Source organism: Muntiacus reevesi, chromosome 12 (assembly GCF_963930625.1).
Source record: "Muntiacus reevesi chromosome 12, mMunRee1.1, whole genome shotgun sequence".
Lineage (NCBI taxonomy): Eukaryota > Metazoa > Chordata > Mammalia > Artiodactyla > Cervidae > Muntiacus > Muntiacus reevesi.
The window spans coordinates 553526-573427 of record NC_089260.1 but is presented as its reverse complement, the minus strand read 5'-3'; the positions used below and the strand labels follow the sequence as shown (position 1 = coordinate 573427).

At 42.6% G+C, this 19902-nt stretch overlaps 1 protein-coding gene across 6 annotated transcripts in view; it reads left to right on the top strand.

Annotated features, from left to right (window-relative positions):
• The window catches only part of COL14A1 (collagen type XIV alpha 1 chain), a 225961-nt gene that overhangs the window by 149731 nt on the left and 56328 nt on the right, over positions 1-19902 (top strand). For all 6 annotated transcript variants that reach the window (XM_065903379.1, XM_065903381.1, XM_065903380.1 and 3 more), the window contains exons 33-37: positions 743-852; positions 2691-2849; positions 11489-11566; positions 14629-14715; positions 17896-17949. In XM_065903379.1, coding sequence (XP_065759451.1) covers positions 743-852; positions 2691-2849; positions 11489-11566; positions 14629-14715; positions 17896-17949 — 488 coding nt within the window. The remainder of the gene's footprint in view (positions 1-742; positions 853-2690; positions 2850-11488; positions 11567-14628; positions 14716-17895; positions 17950-19902) is intronic.

The window sequence follows — 19902 nt, the reverse complement described above, 5'->3', positions numbered from 1 at the left end:
TGTCATTTACTATGCTAATGTAGTAAAATCTCCATTTCCCTGGAGAGGGCAATGGCAGCCCACTCCAGGACTCTTGCCTGGAGAATCCCATGGACGGAGGAGCCTGCTGGGCTACAGTCCATGGGGTCACAAAGGGTGGGACTGGAATGAGCAACTTCACTTTCTTTTTTAATAGTAAAATCAAAGTATAATGAGACTCAAGATCTGTTGGAGGTCAGATTTATCACCATCTTGGTCCCAGCTGGTTCTTTTTCCATTTTCTATGGCTTCCTTTCTTATCTCTGGACCCTTTCACTTAAAGATTTATGTTCTCTCCTGCTCAGGGTGGGGAGTTGGCAGGTTTTGAGCAAGGACATTCCTGCGAAAGTGGGGTTAGAGGTGATGAGTTTCGAGCAAAGATCAGGAGCATCTCTGGTAACAATATGGTTAGCTTCTTTCTTCCTTTTTGCCCTCTACTTCCAACTTCAGACAGCCCTTTCCCAAAATGGTGATGGGGCTGCATGCAGGCCGGACGGTGGAGAGGAAGCACAGCGTGGGGCCCGCCTCACTGTCGCCGCGTGGCCCCCTCAGTTAGCTTGGCCAGCTGAAAGCCTAGGGCCTTCCAAGGCCATTTCGTTACCCACTCATCACTTTAAAACACAGCCTCAGAAGAGAGGTTATACTATTTTGAGCTGACTTTTTAAAAAATTACCCATTTTAATACTTTGTAGAATATTGTTAATCTTTTATTTTGTTTGATTAGATGGTGGGAAAACCCTAACGTATTTCAACTATGACTACAGTGGGGATTTTCAGACTGTTACTTTTGAAGGACCTGAAATTAGGAAAATTTTCTATGGAAGCTTTCACAAGGTGAGTAATGCCTTGTATGTGTATATATATTTTCTTTATTCTATTTACTGAGGGCCAAGCAACAGAAAAGTGTAAAAATAAAAGAAAAACATAGCGCTTTGGATCTCCTATAGTAAGAATTACCGGAGGGGCTTGTGAACTGTCCAGAGATTCTGATATGGTAGTCCTGTGATGGAATCCTAAAATGTATGTTTTTATCCAGTACCCCAGGAGATTTGATAGTATCAGGAGGAAGACATTTTCCACTGATCTTCTAGGTTCTTCTGGCTGATCTAAGAATCAAATTAATGGGAGAAACACAAACATTTAATAACATATAAACATGGTGAAACCCAGGAAAACCGAGTAACTCACCAAAATAGCCAAAACCTTCCGTTAAGTACCATCTTCAGCTAAAGACAAAATAGAATTATGCAAGTAGTGATTTGGGTTTGGACTTCAAAGGGAAGGAAGAAAATTCACATGGAGATGGAAAAGCAAATGTTTAGTAAGTAAATGAGTCAGTGGACACAGATTCCCCTCCACACACAACTAGCCATATTCTTTGCAGATATTACTGGTAATAGCCCTGTTCTGGGAGTGGACCTTCTGTCTAAATTCTTTTAGGCAGTTTAGGCATGAAGCTCAAAGTTTCTTTCTGAGTCTTTGGGACCTTGGTTATTTTCAACTTGAAATAATCTGCATTCTAAAGAGACATTTTGGGAAGGCAAATTTTGGTCTCCTATCGTAGAAGTGGTCCAGGTTGATACTTTGAGGAACCATGTAGTGGAGGGTAATGTATTACTAAGTAGATAGTTGTAAATTCCCTACATTATGTGTTATGTAGAAAGGATTGCTGGTCTACCTGGCCACCAATATAGTTAAAGTACCAGCAGTCAAATCAAGTTAAAATACGTAGACAGATTGCACTGAGACAGCCCATCACTGCCATTGTGTAATAAGCTGTCCTGAGGAAGAATTTTGTAAAACATGACGTTAGTTGTTCTTATTTTAACCTGGCACATGTGATAGAAATATGTTCCTTCATATTTCACATCTATGAAACATTTCGTCTTGGTGATCACTGGAGTAGACAGGCTTCCTTCCAAAATTTACTGTTTCCCTTGTAGTGAATAATCCCACTGCTATCTGGGCTGTTAAAGAATGCAGCACCAAGAGTGCCAGAGGGCAGAGCCTTTGCTCAGCGGTGTTGCAAAAACCTTGCGTCTTAGCCACACCCTTCTTGTCCTGTCAGCAGTCTTCATCTTGGCTTCTGTTTCCTGATGTAGAATGTGGTCAGATATGTCTAATCTACACAACTTCGCTACCTTATGGGCTTTTGAATACCATCACTGTATAAGAACAATTGCATAACAAAATTCTCTCATTTTTGCATAAGAAAAGTTGCATAAAATATTTTTTTCTTGTTACTAGGACTGTACAACCACAAGTGTCTTAAAATAAGGTATCTTAGAAACACGTGAGATGCACATGATTTATTAGTTTATGGTTCAAAATAGTCCCATTAGCATTTCTTTGGAATTATTGTCATGTATTTATCAACTTCCTCTAGAGATGATTTTTTCTTGGTTAGATAGTCACAGAGTAGTCAAAAAATATTACAGAGAAAATGAAAAGCATGTGAGATTTCATTAGTATTTACAAAAAACCCATAGAGATGGTATCTGAATGTGGGATAGTCATGGAAGTGGTTTAAAGTAGAACCTTTCAAGTGCTTAAGTAGACAGAATTCCTTTTCTTCCCTTGCATATCTTTTGGTGATGAGTCATGCAATTATGTAAATTTGTTTGATATTTTCTCCTGCTTCTTACCTTTTAAAACATTTTTACTTTCCTCAGCTACATATTGTTGTCAGCAAGACTTTGGCCAAAGTGGTTATTGACTGCAAGCACGTGGGTGAGAAGGCAATAAACGCGTCATCTAATATCACGTTGGACGGTGTCGAAGTCCTGGGGAGAATGGTTCGATCAAGAGGACCAAATGGAAACTCTGCACCGGTGAGTGGATAAATAAATGCATCTCTGTTAAGTTGAGGGAAAAAATTCTCCTAAAGTATAATAATGTATTTTCCAGGGGAAGAGCTTGGTAACGGGATAGATGGAGGGAGTGATGGTGAATGATAGTTGATGAATGATAAGAAAATATATAATTAATGAATGGAGTCAAGTGAATGAAATGAATTTATTTAAATGAATTAAAACACCAACATTCAAAGCTCTTGCAATATGCTTGTCTGCTGTATTATAGGGAGAATGCTCCAGAAATTAGACTAGTTTGTTTTCTAAATGAAAATTTTAATTGTAAAATATTTTAAAAATTCAAATAAAACACCGTGGCATAAATGGTTGGTTAATGAGAGTCAAAACTGTGGATGAACCTCATTTATATGAACAGATCCAAATCTGTATAAAACATGTTATTATTATACATGGGAAATTGACGTAAACCTCTCATGTGGGTTAGATTTGGGCATTTTATAACTAGGTTCTTGCTATTGCTTATTTCAAGTTAACCCTTTTCATCATTAATAATAAGGGATAATAATATTTTATCATTAATATTTAAATAACAAATCCTTTTAAGCTATATTTTTATCATATTTTTTAATCATGGAGTTTAAGACCAAGAGACTTCGAACTGGCAAAGAAACCACATTCTTTTCAGTTAATGCCTACAAAAAGGAGCAGTGTGCCCAAACTTTTGTTTTAAGACCACACATTCACAGCTAATTAGCAACATTCTCTAATTTGAGTCATTCTATAATTAGAACCAATTAACCTGGAGGGAATTTTATTCTTGTAAGCAATTCCAAATATTCACATCTACACTTCTCTTCTGTGTAACAGAATAATCAAGTTAATTAAGATTCACTCTTATTGTGCTTTCAGAGACCTATAGAACTAGCCAGCTGTATGGAATTTTAGAAAGACCTGATGATTCTCAAAGTCTTTAAAAACTGAAATCATTTAGTATTAATACAAATGAAATCTTCTAGTATATCAAATAAATGAAAATGATTTGCAATATGCTTCAGACCGCATGGACCGTAGCCCGCCAGGCTCCTCTGTCCGTGGGATTCTCCAGGCAAGACTACAGGTGTGGTAACCATTCCCTTCTCCAGGGCATCTTCCCGACCCAGGGATCTAACCCAGGTGTCCTGCACTGCAGGCAGTTTCTTTACTGAATAGAAACCATGTCACGGTCTTCGTTTGCAATCACTACCTTTGATCTTATATCACAGTATCTAATAAAGTTTTATGAAGAGTATTTTCTCAAGAAACACTTGTTAGAAATTAAATAGAAAGCCATCTATCTGAATTTTTCTTAAAATAGTTTGCATATATCATATCCCACCTGTTGTATTGACAACAGTCCACTAATAGACATCATGCTGTCTCCTAACTACAGCTCATACTTTGCAATCACAGTGTTAAAACTACAGTTACAAACTAACTGTATTTCAAATTACACTCTATGTAGTAATTTTACTCCAAAATATATGACGAATTAAATATTAAGGAATTTAGTTCAGAAAGCAAAAACAACTACAGGTTTAGGGTCTACCAGTAATAAATCTTTACTTCTGTTCATGAAAGAAGAGCAATTAAACAGAGCACCCTCTGTGGTTAACATCCACCCAGTAGTAGACAAAAGGGAATTTATAGAAGTCAATCACTAAAGAGTTCTTTGTAGAGCTAGTAGGAAAAAGTTGTGGCTTTTGCTAGAATAGAAGTCTACAAAGGATTACTAGATTTTCAGTCTACCCACTTATTGAGGAATTTGATTATGTTGGAATGGATGATATTAGATTAGATCTCAAGAATGTGACTGAAAGCTCACTTGGTTTTTTGGGTTATTATCAATACTTGTTTCAGTGTAAGACAAGAGAGAAGCTTCAGTCTTCAGTTCTCAATTAGAAATCACAGATTGCTAACATAGTCTTGAAATACATGTGGACTCTAATACCCTGCCAGAGGGAATGTGCCATGCGCAAGTTTTGGGTCATTCCAGAGAGGTTAGTAGTTTATAGGTCAGTATTCCCCGGCAAATTCAGCAGTGAGTTCAAAAATGCCCAATGATGGAATGATTCTAAATTCCCAGTTGTTAAAGAATATAGTCTTTTATTATTTTTAAGTTTTTGCTTTTTATTTGCGTGTAGACAATTAGCGAAGCTGTGGGCGTTTCGGGTGGAAGCAAAGGGACCCGGCGGTGCCTGCGCCCGTGTCCCGCTCCCTCAAGGCCCCTCCCACCCAGGCTGCCGCTGACACTGCGCGGAGCTCCCTGGGCTTACAGGAGGCCCTCGTTGGTCGTCCGTCTTAAATACAGCAGCGTGTACTGGCCCACCCCAAACTCCCTAACCATCCCTCCCCGCCATCTTCCCCCTCTGGCAACTGTAAATTCGTTCTGTAAGTCTGTGAGTCTGTTTCTCGGCTATAGTCTTTTTAAACCAAAGTTGAGTGGAGAAGAGATTAATGGATTTAGGGATATAGTAACTACTGTATTGATATTACTCATATTTGAAATAAAAACTTGTGTTCAGCAAGTTTTTACTTGCTGATTTTTTTACATGCAAGACTTTACCGGCAGCAAAAATTCTCTAGTGAGAGTAAGCTAATAAGCAGGCTGAATCTAGCTGGCAAAGCACAGACGGGAGGAGACGTAACAACCGGGCCTCTCCTTTCCAGCCTTCTTTGTCCTGAGACCTTTCTTCTACTTTTTCTGATACCTAATGAAATTATCATGCTGCAGTCAGAGGTGAGTCAAGAAAAATTTTGAGCTTCTGGCATTGATCATGTTTCTTAGTATCTTTTTCCCACCTTTCAAATCTAACACCTAGATAATTGCATTATTTCTTTAGTTCTCTGATGTGTAAATTAAAAAAATACAAGTTATGTTATAGAATTTTTAGTAATTTTATTTTCTGAGTTAAAGTTTTAGTGTAGGAATCAATAGAAGACAAGTCAATGATCCTATAGAAACAAGTGTTTTCCAATCTCAAGGAAATGGTTGTGTTTTCACTCGATTGTATCTTTTAATCCTTAAAATGATGATAGTGACTAATATGTATTGCCTAATGTGGACCAGGCCCCTGGAGAAGGGAGCGGCGATCCACTCCAGTATTCTTGCCTGGAGGATTCCATGGACAGAGGAAGCCGTCAGGACAGCTGCAGTCCACGGGGTCACAAAGAGTCGGATACGACTGGCCGATAACACACACGCACGGACTAGGCAGTGTGAGGGTTTCAAGATGTTCTCGTTTAATCCTCCAGCAACCCCAGGAAAATATAGCATCCCCATTTTATAGATGCAGAAACTGAGACCTGAATAAGAGGGAGAGATCCCCTTTCAAACGTGAGGAGGGTGAGATGTGAGATTGTGTTCGAGTTGCTTTCCATTCTGAGCTCTCTTCCATTGGGCCAGACTGATTATGAGAAAACTGAAGGCAGAGGAAGGACTCTGGTCTGTGACAGTGACCACATGCCCTGTCTGTCCACTGGCAAGTTCAAAAACTTACCATTATTTGAATTACAGCCTTGAAATAAATGTGATCAAAATGCACCCCTCCCAGCATCTCTGCACCTCAACATTGGAATTACTACCAACAATTGCAGCGGATGTGCTTTCATCTCCTAGTTGAATAGTGCCCTTATGGTTTCCCTTAAATTCAGTAAGTTGATTGAGAGCGAGTAGGAACACCCTGTTAAGTAGCTGACAAGTGGTAAGTGCTTAATAAATCTTGGTTTGAAGGTGGAGTCAGTAAAAGTTACACAACAAATTGAAAGCAGAAGATGGCCTGGGTCCCCAGGACTCTTTCTCCTGTGTTCTCAGGGAGTGTAAAGCTCTCTAAATATTTGTATAAGATCAGGTACAGCCTGACTTCAAATTATAAGCTTAAAAATGATATACTAGAAAAAAATCAGAAGATGAAATATGGTACTGAGTGGGAAGTCCCTTTTAATTTTCATTCACAAAACACAGTGCCTCAACTGCCAAAACATATTTTAATCTTATTTTCATGCTAACATTTGACCCCAAATGACTTGCCTTTTGTGCTCTGCCCAGACAAAAATGTCCAATAATGAAAAATGAGCATTTGTAATTGTCTAAGTATTCCCTTGAAAGAGATTATAACAGTGAAAGTGGGAGGGTCTTTTTCTTTTGGAGATTTTTTTTTTTTTTTATAATGCTGTTAGTTACAAAGGAAAAAAGTTGCAAAAGTCAAAAAGGGCTGCCTCTTAGACGCTTAAAGTATGGTTTGTTTTGATCCACGCTGTCTTGAATTTTTAGGTACTCAAATCTAAGATCTTTGACATATTATCTCTGTAATGTTTCCTGCATAATTTGTGTAAGTGTGTGTTTAATTACTTCTGGAATAAAAGCCAGATTTTAAAAAATCAGTCCCCAGAAATGTGATTTGGAAAAGAAGTCTCCAAATAAAGGCTGAGGAATCTAAACTATTACGAATGCAAAACAATTATGAATAAATTTGTTGTACTCACACAAAAAAGGCTTCTGACTTCATCTAACTTGAAAAAGAAAAGCCAGCCCACAAGCGTTCTTCAGATGATGGTATTGGCCTCATTCAGCGCTTAGTAGGTATTCAACCTCTTGAATAAGTAAAATGAACTCATAAGAATCCCAATAACTCAAGAGGGCAAAAGAAGTTTAGCCAAAGGTTTGTATGCAGACATTGTCCTGTTATAGGTGATTGGGCGGTGAATGTTTATTTGAAAAACTTCAAGAAAGCCTGGTATACCCCAGGACTCGTGAAAGGCCTTGGCTTTAAATAAATCTTTTCATTCACTAAAATGTTTTCACACTGAGGGCTCTATTCAGAAATGGAAAATTTCTTAAGGGATGAATGACTTACAGAATTAACTGAATCTAATGCTGTCATAATGGGACTCATTTAACAAAAGTCATTATAAAGTCAAATGGCATTGTAAAGTCAGGCTGGGGTATCTGCATTTTAAACATTAGACTAATGATCTGTTCACAAAATAAAACACAAGAAAATGAGGTGTGCTGTTCAGCTCTCAACAGGAATTCAGCTTTCAACATGGGCTTAAATTACGTAGGCTTTTTCACTCCAAGTCCTAATTCACAGAATGGGGTAGACATTACTATTATCAGACCTCCTGGTGGTGGCTGAAAGATTAAATGATATATTAGGTGAAGTCCTTGGGATAGTGCCTGGCCCACAGCCAGGTTCTCAGCAAATGTTTGCTGGTATTGTTGTTAGTTGCTAAGATTTTCCTCAACCAAAACCTTAAACAGATACGACGATTGTGGACACAAGCTAGTGTTGTATGTCTACTCTGAACATCGCGTCGCTTTCATCCTTTTGATTTAACCATTTTGGCCTCTGTGTTGTATACTCCTGCAGCTTACAGGTCAACTATAAAAGTTGCTTTAAAATAATGTGTATTTTGTATAACTGTATTCCAGGAGCTGTTCTAAATATTTCCCTTTATGGGTTCATTTTGTTGTTACGGCTGCTATTGTTGCTCTAATGAATAGCTGCTATTATTCTGCTATTTTTACAGATAAGGGAAGCTGAGCCGCTACCACACTGGGCAGTTTGTTGAACGTGGCTTAGTTTGTGAGTGGGTTACACCCAGGCGGCCTCGTTCCAACCCCTGAGCTCCTTCAAACACCTTTGCTGCTACTGTTGCTTATGAAAATCAGCAGCCACGTCCTTTAAAAATGCTTTAATCTTAAAAACCTCATTTGTTTTCTAACTTTTTGTTTTGTATAGGAGTGTGGCCAATTAGCAATGTTGTGATAGTTTCAGGTGGCAGCAAAGGGCCTCGGCCAAACACAGACGTGCATCCCTCCTCCCCCAAAGCCCCCTGGCATCCCGGCCGCCACGCGGCCCTGAGCAGGGTTCCCGGTGCTCACCGTGGCGCCGTGTTGGCTGCATTCTAAACACAGCAGTGTGGGCCGCCCACCCCACACTCCCCACTGTCCCTTGCCCCGCCCTTTCCCCAGGCAGCCATAGGTTTCTTCTCCGAGTCTGCGAGTCCACTTGTGTTTTGTAAGTTCGTTTGGATCATGTCTTTTTAGGTTCCGCATCTAAAAGACGTCATACGGTGTTTCTGCTTCTCTGACTTACTTCACTTAGTGTGACCATCCATAGGTCCATCCATTACAGACTTAATTTTTCAATGATCATAATTTAGTTGTGTGGTTGCCCTGAACAGACTGAAATATCATGTCCTTTAAAAACAAATTTTTTTAATATGGAAAAAAAAAGAGTGTACCTAGTCATGCACTTATTGCTTCAAATAATGCAGTGGTTTTATATTGAAAAAAGAAAGCGTGATGTCTTGATTTATGGATCTGCTTTCAACATTTGTGTTATTAATCTTGCAAAACCCACTTGGGAAAAGATGTTTGCAGCAAGGCGCAGTTCTTCCTGGGTGTGACGAGAGAAACACTGACTTCATTTTCTTTGCTGTCAGATGGGATAGACTCTTTCGTGATGCTGAAGGAACTGTGAGCAGCCTGTTTTCAGTCATACCAACTGCTTGAGTATTCTTATCTGCACCCAGGGGACCCTTGACAGGGATGAGAGAAAATAAGGCACCAAGAAGCTTCCAGTGTTTGCTGAAAATACCAGTTGCTGAGGGCGTGCTGCAGATCATGTAAACCTAGGGACTGTCACGCTAAGTCGGAGAAGCAGTAACATCGCATGACGTCTCTTGTATGTGGAGTCAAAAGAGACATGACACGAATGGACTTACACAACAGAAACAGGCTCACAGGCCTACAGAAGCAATGAGGAGGATTTCGCCCTCTGCCAGCTCTGTAACTGAGGACACTTGTTTTTAGATGGCGGCACAGTTGACTTACAATGTCACGTTAGTTTCAGGCGTACAGCAAAGTCATTCAGTTGTAGACAGATAGATGTGTGCTGTCTGCCAAGTCGCTTCAGCCATGTCCGCCTCTGCGGCCCCGTGGACTGCAGCCCCCCAGGCTCCTCTGCCCAGGGGACTCTCCAGGCAAGAAGGCTGGCGTGGGATGCCATGCGCTCCTCCAGGGATCTTCCCCCGCCAGGGATCGAGCCTGCCGTTCCTATGTCTCCTATTCTTTTCCAGCTTGTTTCTGCTGGAGGATATTACAATATCTGAACACAATTCCCTGTGTTACCCAGTAGGTCCTTGTTGCCTATCTTTTTGTATATCTAGTAGTGTGTATCTGTTAATCCCAGACTCCTGAGTGATGCTACATTTTTAGTCCCTCAGTCATGTCCAACTCTTTGCGACCCTGTGGACTGTAGCCTGCCAAGCTCCTCTGTCCATAGGATTTTTCAGGCAAGAGCACTGGAGTGGGTTGCCATTTTCCCCCTCCAGGGGATCTCCAAACTCCTGATGACATGCAATATTTGAAAACAATGTTGGAAGAAATATAGTATTAGAAATGGTTAGGTCATGAAGCTAGTGTGAGCCCTTAATGACATTATAATGATGTTTCTAACTATTTCAAAATATACTTTAAGTTGTTGCCAACAAACATGAGTAGAACAAGGCTGTCTAAATATTTATGGCATGATCGATGGCTTGAATGAAAATGCACAGCACGGATCTCACAGTGCCATATGTGAGTCTGTCATGACACTCACCACGTTGTAAATAGTATTTATGTGTCAGTGTCTTACTCCCTGTAAATTCTTTGTGGGCAAAAAGCTGGTTTCGCTCATTTTTATATCCTAAAGGTCTATATGGTATCTGGCTTGCATTATGCACTAAAGAAGAAGTGGTCAAATGTGTGCATGAATGATGGAAGTCAGAAATAATTCAACAAGCCTTCATGAATACCTACTACATGCCACTTTTTTTTTTTTTTTACCATGCTGCAAGGCATATGGGATCTTAGTTCCCCAACCAGGGATCAGACCTGTGGCCCCTGCAGTGGAAGCTCCATGTCCTAACCCTGGGCCTCCAGGGAAGTCCCTGCTTGTCACTCAGTATGATGGGGGCACGAAGATGAGTAAGAGGTGCCCTGTCTTCGATGAGCACCCACTCTGGGGGGAAATATAAATAAGTGAACTGGATGGTGGGAGATGAGCTGTAGAAGATGTCTGGAGCCCGGTGGGTCACGGAGGCACTTGGCGTAACTGTGGTGGCCCGTAAGAGAGGATTTCAACAGAGGCTCTAAGCGTTTTTACGTAGTGATGGGAGGAAAAACTGTGATGAGTAAGGCAGTTAGGATGATGGATGGAGTAACCACTGACAGAAGTCTTAAGTCACTGTGTGTTTGAGGAGTGACTTTTAACACTTATTCATTGTGATATTATGTTATAAATGTGTTGGTGTTCCACTATGTAAGGTGACTCAGATGGTAAAGGGTCTGCTTGCAGTGCAGGAGAGCCAGGATCAATCCCTGGGTCGGGAATACGCCCTGCAGAAGGGAACGGCAGCCCACTCCAGTATTCGTGCCTGGAGGATCCCATGGACAGAGGAGCCTGGCGGGCTGCAGCCCACGGGGTCACAGAGACTCAGACACGACTGAGCGTCTAACAACACTATGCAGTATATGCTGTGAAGTCATTATAAATTATAAACACAATATATCTTTTATTGAGCATTGTATATATCTTTTATTGACCAACAGTTTTCTTTTTAAATTGCAGTTCCAGTTACAGATGTTCGATATTGTTTGTTCCACATCATGGGCCAATAAAGACAGATGCTGTGAGCTTCCTGCCCTGGTAAGAATTCTTCTTTCACCATTTCTGTTCTTTGCTGAAATTTCCTAAAGTTACAGTTAATTGCAGTGCTGAAAATGAAATGCCATCTCACGAAACTCATGTCACAGGTAATTCGTTACGATGATGATGATGGAAATTAAAAGCACTTACGAAGGAGGTGTATCTGGAATCGGCAGGCACACTGGCATGCAGGTGGGGACTGCCCGGCTACACGGGGTGCCACTTACGTGGAGTCCAGGTGTTCCCAAGCTCCACGTTCACGGATTCTTTGGTGTCGAAGTAATTGTTTTTCATGGCGCCCCAGAGGCAAAAGAAATATCTAATAATTCTATATATGAGGTCATTAGGTCCAAACGTCTTCATAAGTGTTTGTATCTTAAAAATTCTGCTGTATGAAACAATCATATATTAATATATAAATCAAAATTTTTAAATGATATACTTATTTTTGAATAACCACAACTACTTACTGATGAGAATGCACAGTTTCTCAGATCTTGGAATCTGATTGGACATTACCACCCTCACTTCTTCCTTTTTAAAAAAAAAATATTTATTTATGTGTCTGTGCCAGGTCTTAGCTGCAGCGCGGGGGACCTTCAGTTGCAAGGGGGACCCGGCTCCCCGGTGAGGGGTCCGACTGGGCCCTGCACTGGGGCTCAGAGCCCCAGCCTCGGGACCAGCAGGGAGGGCCCGCCCTCCCTTCCTCTCCACGCTGATCCCCCCATTTATGTGTCTGTGCCGGGTCTTAGCTGCAGCGCGGGGGACCTTCAGTTGCAAGGGGGACCCGGCTCCCCGGTGAGGGGTCCGACTGGGCCCTGCACTGGGGCTCAGAGCCCCAGCCTCAGGACCAGCAGGGAGGGCCCGCCCTCCCTTCCTCTCCACGCTGATCCCCCCATGGCATTGGTTTCCTTCACGGCAAGCACTGGTAAAACAGATTCACAGATTTTCCTTTTGGTCTTTGGGGTCTTAGTTTCCCGACTAGGCCCATGGCCCCTGCTGTGGAAACGTGGAGTCTTAACCCCTGGACCTCAGCGAAGTCGCTTCTAGTGTTGAAATTGTGGCCTATTATACCTTGAGCTTGGAGAAGGCGATGGCAGCCCACTCCAGTGCTCTTGCCTGGAGAACCCCAGGGACGGGGGAGCCTGGTGGGCTGCCGTCTGTGGGGTCGCGCAGAGTCAGACACGACTGAGCGACTGAGCAGCAGCGTACCTTGAGCTAGTTTGTGTACAGAGTCCAATGGGTACTGAATTTTGCTGTTTCTCTTGATTTTTTTTTTAAAGCTCAGAGTGCTTCTGTGAATTTCCTGTAATGCCCCAGGCCTTCTTTCCACACAATCTGGGACCATAGTCATAATCTATTTAACTTAGGCAAAGCTGCTAGAAAAACAAACCTTTTCTCATTATAAATACCAAATGTAACTCACCAGGGTTGATGCCTATATATTTAAAAATGGATTGTTCATATCCAAGGACCTTTAGGATCAGTGAGCTGAAATGTTGACCCTGTTATGTTTGGATGGGAGTCATGTCTTAAGAATTCAACCTGGAGCAGGGTCAAGCATGGGGAAGACGTCATCAAGTCTAAAAAACTTCCTTTTTTAAGACCTTGCACCAACTCACGTCATCTGCTGCAGGCCATCTATGCGTGGTGATTTTGTCTGAGGAGGGAGTGACTTTTTTTTTCATCAAAATAAGTTTCCATTGAACTATGGTGAGGAACTAAAGCAGAGACACTATGACGCTGTGCACAGGGCAGGTGGAGTGGAGACTGTACGGAAGTGCCCAGAACCTATCCTGCGTCAAGCAGAGTGTGATCACCGTGTCTCCTAGGAAGGTCCCTGCCGTCTCCGAGCTGTTCTTTCCCTTCCTGTCACTGAAGGTGTGCAAGTCCCGTGGTAGAAAGACTCAGGTGGAGACACAGTCAGCAGCAGTGGCAAAACCATCACGCAGCCTCTGGTCACAGGAGGCCTGCTGTCAGCCTGCTTGGGGGGATCTTTCAGGATTCTGAAGTCTGTATTTCCTTCAAGCTGCCCAACATATCAAGCCAGATAGATACGTTAGCAGGGTTTTCCTTTCCTGCAATGAGCTGAAACTTTTGAATATTGTCCAACATTTGGAGAAAACCGTATAAAGGCTCTTTGCTCAGACTCTTTTGGATTTCTGTTGTGACTATTTCAGAGCCTGAAATTATTTTCAACTTGACAGTCCAATTATCTGTCCTCTGTTCAGCTCTAACCTTTCCCCGAGATCTTAGAAAACAAAGCTCACTTTCTCTATCCAAAGGGACTGATGAACCCTTTCTAGTTTTTCATCCTAGGGCGGGCTTTTCTTGGCTCTTCCTCCGAATGGGATATTCATGAATCATTCAGTAGCTCTGAGCAGGTGTTCTGTCTTCCTTTACACCCCGGTGGCTCATTCAGGCGTATTCAGCCTGACTTAAATAATCTATCTTGTGGTGTCACCAGAATTCTCCAAGAGGAAGTGACCTCTTATCCCAAAGCTTTAGATAGGTGCTGTGATGGTACCCTTGCTTTCAGTCACGGAATGTGACCAGGAGTTAAAATTGTTGCGGGTGTAGGTCTATGCTGTGTTTAACCACCGTTTTATTTTCTTCTGGTTCTTGGTTTTAGTGCGGGTGCAGTTTCCTACAAGTTTTCTTTTATCCTTTGAAATGGAAAAAAGTGTTGTAACACTAAGGAAATTTTCAGGACCTCTAGTTCGTAGAGTACCACTTATCCAACTGAATTAAATAGTAACCAGAATTTTGGGGTGTTTTTTTTTTTTTGCCTCCACTTCTGCCTTTCTTGCTTCACCTGGATTCCCAAGCTGGTTTTGTCAACATCCTTTGATAACGATGATGATTAATGCCTTACTAGACACCCATTCATTGTTTCTTTAAAAGAAAAGATTTTGTGGTCAGAAGGGAATATTCTCTGCCTTTCTAGACTAATGCTCACTGAAGAATTTTTTTTGAAGTGTCTCCAAATGTTTCCTTTGAGTCATAAAGTCGTTTTCATAGACCAGCTTGTTAATAGTCATGCTATTTCTTTTTCTCCACAGAGGGATGAGGAGGCCTGCCCAGAGCTCCCGCACGGCTGCTCCTGTTCGGAAATCAACAAAGCGGCTCTGGGACCAGCAGGCCCACCGGTCAGTCTTGCCTCATTTGACCTTAAATGTTATCGGATAGTTGTTACAAAGGTTACTAATTTCCCCTGAATCATCCTACCGCTTCTTTTTTAATAGTGGATATTCTCCCGACAACATGGCCAAGTTCATGGCCATTCAGCTTGAGACTTGATTTCTTAGCAATTATGCAAGTAAAGATGACCTTGTGACTAAGCTCCGGCCAGGGAGAGAGGTGTATGCACCCACCCTGGACGTTGCTCTTGCGTGAAAACCGAATGCCCTCCTTTGAGCCTGTGGTAGTGGATTCACTGTGACAAGCCATGCTCCGGGCGCAGCACAGCGATATGATGGAGGCACCGAAGGTTCACACTGCCTTTCGTGATAAAGCGACTCTACTACACTGAGCAGCTCAGACTTTAATCTAAGAATGATAAATCCCCTACCTTGCATAAATGTTAATAGTGACCTCCATGAAAGCAGTCAGACAGCTTTCCAAACTAATAAACTGGGAGTGCAGTTCTAGATTAACAGGTCTTTCCTCTGAGCACTTTGTAGATGCCATTACAATGTCTTATCGCTTCCAGTGTTGCTATAGAGAAGTCAGCTGTCGAATCAACTGCCATTTTTCTGTGAGAAATATTTTCTCCTTAGTCTCTTCTAAGATTCTTTTGTCATTAATGATCAGAAGTTTCACTACAGTATATTCTGATGCTACTATTTTGTAGTCTTGGAATGTTGAGGGCTTTATGAATTTGAATACCAACGTTTCTCATACATTTTGGAGTTTTCATAGTCATTTTCTTTTTAAATATTCCCTCTCTCTAATCATCTCTATTCTTATGAAATGCCAACTAGATGTGTATTATAGGTTCTAATTTTACTCTCTTTTTAACCTTTTTAACCTCTAATTTATTTTCTATTTGTGCTGCCAGGCTTTATTCTGTGTAATATCTTCAAAGTTACTTTCTGATGTACTGTGTGTTTCAGTTCAGTTCAGTCGCTCAATCGTGTCCGACTCTTTGCGACCCCATGAATTGCAGCACGCCAGGCCTCCCTATCTATCACCAACTCCCGGAGTTCACCCAAACTCACATCCATCGAGTTGGTGATGCCATCCAACCATCTCATCCTCTGTTGTCCCCTTCTCCTCCTGCCTCCAGTCCCTCCCAGCATCAGAGTCTTTTCCAATTAGTCAACTCTTTGCATGAGGTGGCCAAAGTATCGGAGTTTCAGCTTCAACATCAGTCCTTCCAGTGAACACCCAGGACTTATTTCCTTTAGGATGGACTCGTTGGATCTCCTTGCAGTCCAAGTGACTCTCAAGAGTCTTCTCCAACACCACAGTTCAAAAGCATCAATTCTTCGGTGCTCAGCTTTCTTTATAGTCCAACTCTCACATCCATACATGACCACTGGAAAAACCATAGCCTTGACTAGATGGACCTTTGTTGGCAAAGTAATGTCTCTGCCTTTCAATATGCTGTCTAGGCTGGTCATAACTTTCTTTCCAAGGAGTAAGCGTCTTTTAATTTCATGGCTGCAATCACCATCTGCAGTGATTTTGGAGCCCCCAAAAATAAAGTCAGCCACTGTTTCCCCATCTATTTCCCATGAAGTGATAGGACCAGCTGCCATGATCTTAGTTTTCTGAATGTTGAGCTTTAAGCCAACTTTTTCACTCTCCTCTTTCACTTTCATCAAGAGGCTCTTTAGTTCTTCTTCACTTTCTGCCATAAGGGTGGTGTCATCTGCATATCTGAGGTTATTGATATTTCTGCTGGCATGACCATCATGTTTCGTTGTTTTTAATTAAATGTTGGAGTTTGACATAATTGAACATCCACATGAAGTTGTAGGGACTTCCCTGGTGGCTCAGATGGTAAAGCGTCTGCCTGCAATGCGGAAGACCCAGGTTTGATCCCTGGGTCAGGAAGATCCCCTGAAGAAGGAAGTGGCAACCCACTCTCTGCAATCTTGATTCCAGCTTGTGCTTCATCCAACCCAGCGTTTCTCATGAAGTACTCTGCATATAAGTTAAATAATGATTTGATTACTATATGCTAAAAATCTAGACGCTAAGCAGCTGACTGATGCTGGGAGTGAGTGTAAGTGCTTAAGACAAATTGGAGGAGGTCTTGACTGTTACCCGATCCAGCCTTTTCCCAAGGGAGGCAAGTGCTAATGCTAGCAGAAGGATCATCAGTAGTCACGGACACAGCCAGAGGTCACATGGGCGCATCCAGTGAGAAGCCACTCCGTTTTCAATGATCTTTTCATCCTTCTACTCTAGTGAAAGTGATATTCTTAGACCAGTGCCCATGTGACCCTTCTAACCCTTACTCACCCCATTTTAATAAAGAGGAAGCCCTTTGCCCACAGTCGGCAACAGGAACAAAATCTAGCTAAGTTTAGTAACGTTACTTATAGTATATTTTCAAGTTTGCCTCACCTTCTTAGTAAGTAATATGTTTTTCCATCTTCTATAGTACATAATATTTGCTTTTGAAGTAGATTTAAGTGAAGTAAGAGTCAACTAAAAAATATTCAGAGTATATTTACATATATGTTATGCACACATATACAAAGAATATGTTTGCAAAGAATGTATATACACATACATACATATTTATTGTATTATGTATTATGTACATATATGTATAAACAAAATACTACTAAATGATAATACAGGCAGTGCATTAATGTGACAGAAATTTTAAGGGGAAAATGCAAATACCTGAAGTTTCAGAAGCACTAAATAGTTTTTTATGATATAAATAAAGAGAAATAAATTATTACTATTTTATGTGCTTTTTACAATTTAACATAATACAATCTAATTAAATAATTTAATCTCAAAGTGGTATAAGACATGCATATAATTTTAGATTAACAGTATATTTTTTTATTATTTGCATTATTAATAGCAGTAATCTTACACACGCAATCAAAAGATCCTGTAGCCTTTTTTTTTATTTAAAGGGACTTAGCATAGAAAGTTTGCTCAAACTCTGAAACCCTTAACAGGAAGAGGTGACTGTGGGGGACAGACCTCGGGTGAGGAACACAGTGCACATATCATCACACAATGTGTTGGCCTTTGTACAAAGTAAGAATTACATAATCCATATTGCTAAGGGAAAGAAATACGCTGCACTGCTTTCAGATCTGTCTTTGTGCTAACACTTAACGTCTTTCTGCCAGGGGGGCCCAGGACTGCGAGGACCGAAGGGCCAGCGGGGTGACCCGGGCCTAAAGGTAAGGCCGTCTCTCCCCCTCTCACCCCCAGGCACGGCACAGCTTTGGAGGAACTAGTAGTTACCCTTGGCGATCTAGAGCTCCTTATATAGTTTTTAAATTTTTAAAAATCGTATTTTGGAGTATGCTGCTGCTGCTGTTGCTCAGTCGCTTCAGTCGTGTCTGACACTGTGCGACCCCATAGACGGAGCCCACCAGGCTCCCCCGTCCCTGGGATTCTCCAGGCAGGAACCCTGGAGTGGGCTGCCGTTTCGTTCTCCAATGCATGAAAGTGAAAAGGGAAAGTGAAGTCGCTCAGTCGTGTCCGACTCTGGGACCCCATGGACTGCAGCCCACCAGGCTCCTCCGTCCCTGGGGTTCTCCAGGCAAGAGCACTGGAGTGGGGCGCCATTGCCTCCTCCGAGTCTGGAGTATAGCCGATAACAATGCTGTGATGGTTTCGGTGGACAGCAAAGGGACTCGGCCACACATATACAGGCGTCCACTCTCCCCCAGACTCCCTTCCCATCCAGGCTGCCACGTAACGCTGTAAAGCTTCTTATGTTTTTATGGAAGGTGTGTTGAAGCCTTTCCCCTTATTCTTAAAAGCTTGTGTGTTTTCGTCAGAAGAAACACGGTAACTCAGTGACTAGGTTCTGGGTCCGAGACGGAGCGGCGGTGCTCCGGGCGGTTTGGTTGCTCACGCGGTGCTTGCTCTTACACCCTCTTTCCTGTCTGCAACAAAGATGCATCTTAGGGGGCGCGCCGAATCACAGGGGGCCGCCGCCCTCCAGGTCATTGTTCAGGATTTAGACTCCTCTCCTTCCTCCCCCCACGTGCTGTCAGACACGCAGCTGTATTTTCCACGCTCACTGCCCAAGGCCACCAAGCGGGGTGCTCAGTCTGCTCACCATACAGAGGCCCCGACTCAGAGGAGCACGCCGCGCAGATCCCGGTCCAGGCACACGTCTCCCTGCTTCGCTCAAAGGCACCCGCGGGATGGCAGACGCCCAGCCTAAGCGCGTTCAGGCCCTACCGATCGTCTCTATTTCTGGCTCCAGGGGCCTGATGGTTCTGACTGATTCTTCATATCTGCCCCAGATCCGTTTCTTCAGAGTTACACTGGATCACAGCACACCCTCAAGCCCGCAGTCGTGTGCGGCTGCCTTGAGAGTCAGCCCCAGCTCCTCGGCTTCAGGCCTCTGATTGCTTGTCCCCCGTCCCGCCTTCACCGTGCTGCTCTGCCCGTCCCCACCCATCTTGCTTGACTCTTGCTTCAACACGGTCACCTATTAAATCCGCACAGCATTTATTCATGGAGGAGAGAACACTGCAGCTTTTTTTAGAGAAAACTGGAAACAAGTGGAGCAAGGTAAGAGAATGGGGCGAGGCCGAGGGGAGTCAGTGAAAGGAGGCTGGAGAGAACTGACCAGGCGCCACCCAGCTCAGCACTCAGACCACACGAGATCGCCTTTGCTGTTCCCTTTTGCTTTTTGCGATTGTGGCATGTTTTCTCAGGCAGAGGCGATGTATCTTACTCAGCTCCATCTCGTACGTGCCACAATATCTTTGATAAACGCAGAGCAGTGTCCCAGAGGTGACGGTTCACAGTAACGAAGGGAGGGAATGTCGTTTGGCTGGATGGTGGGAACCCTCGCAGGCCAAGAGGGTGGTCTTGTACCGTTACATCTTCCGGCTTTGTGATGCAGTGTGGGGGGTCTAATTACTCACGCCGTTGGCACAGCGTTCTCATTTATGGAAGCAAACATAAATAAAGTTGCAGCAACTGCTGTGTGTTTACCCTCCTGGCCCACCGACGACGCTAGGCCTGGGAGGCGAATCCGTGAGGCTTGGTGTCTCGTTGTCCTGTGAGTGTTTTATGTCTTAGGAAAGTGAATGAAATAGAAGATAAATGCGCTCAGCAGGAACATCGGGGTAGCAGGTATTTCTGGGTTCCAGAGGGTCTGACTTACC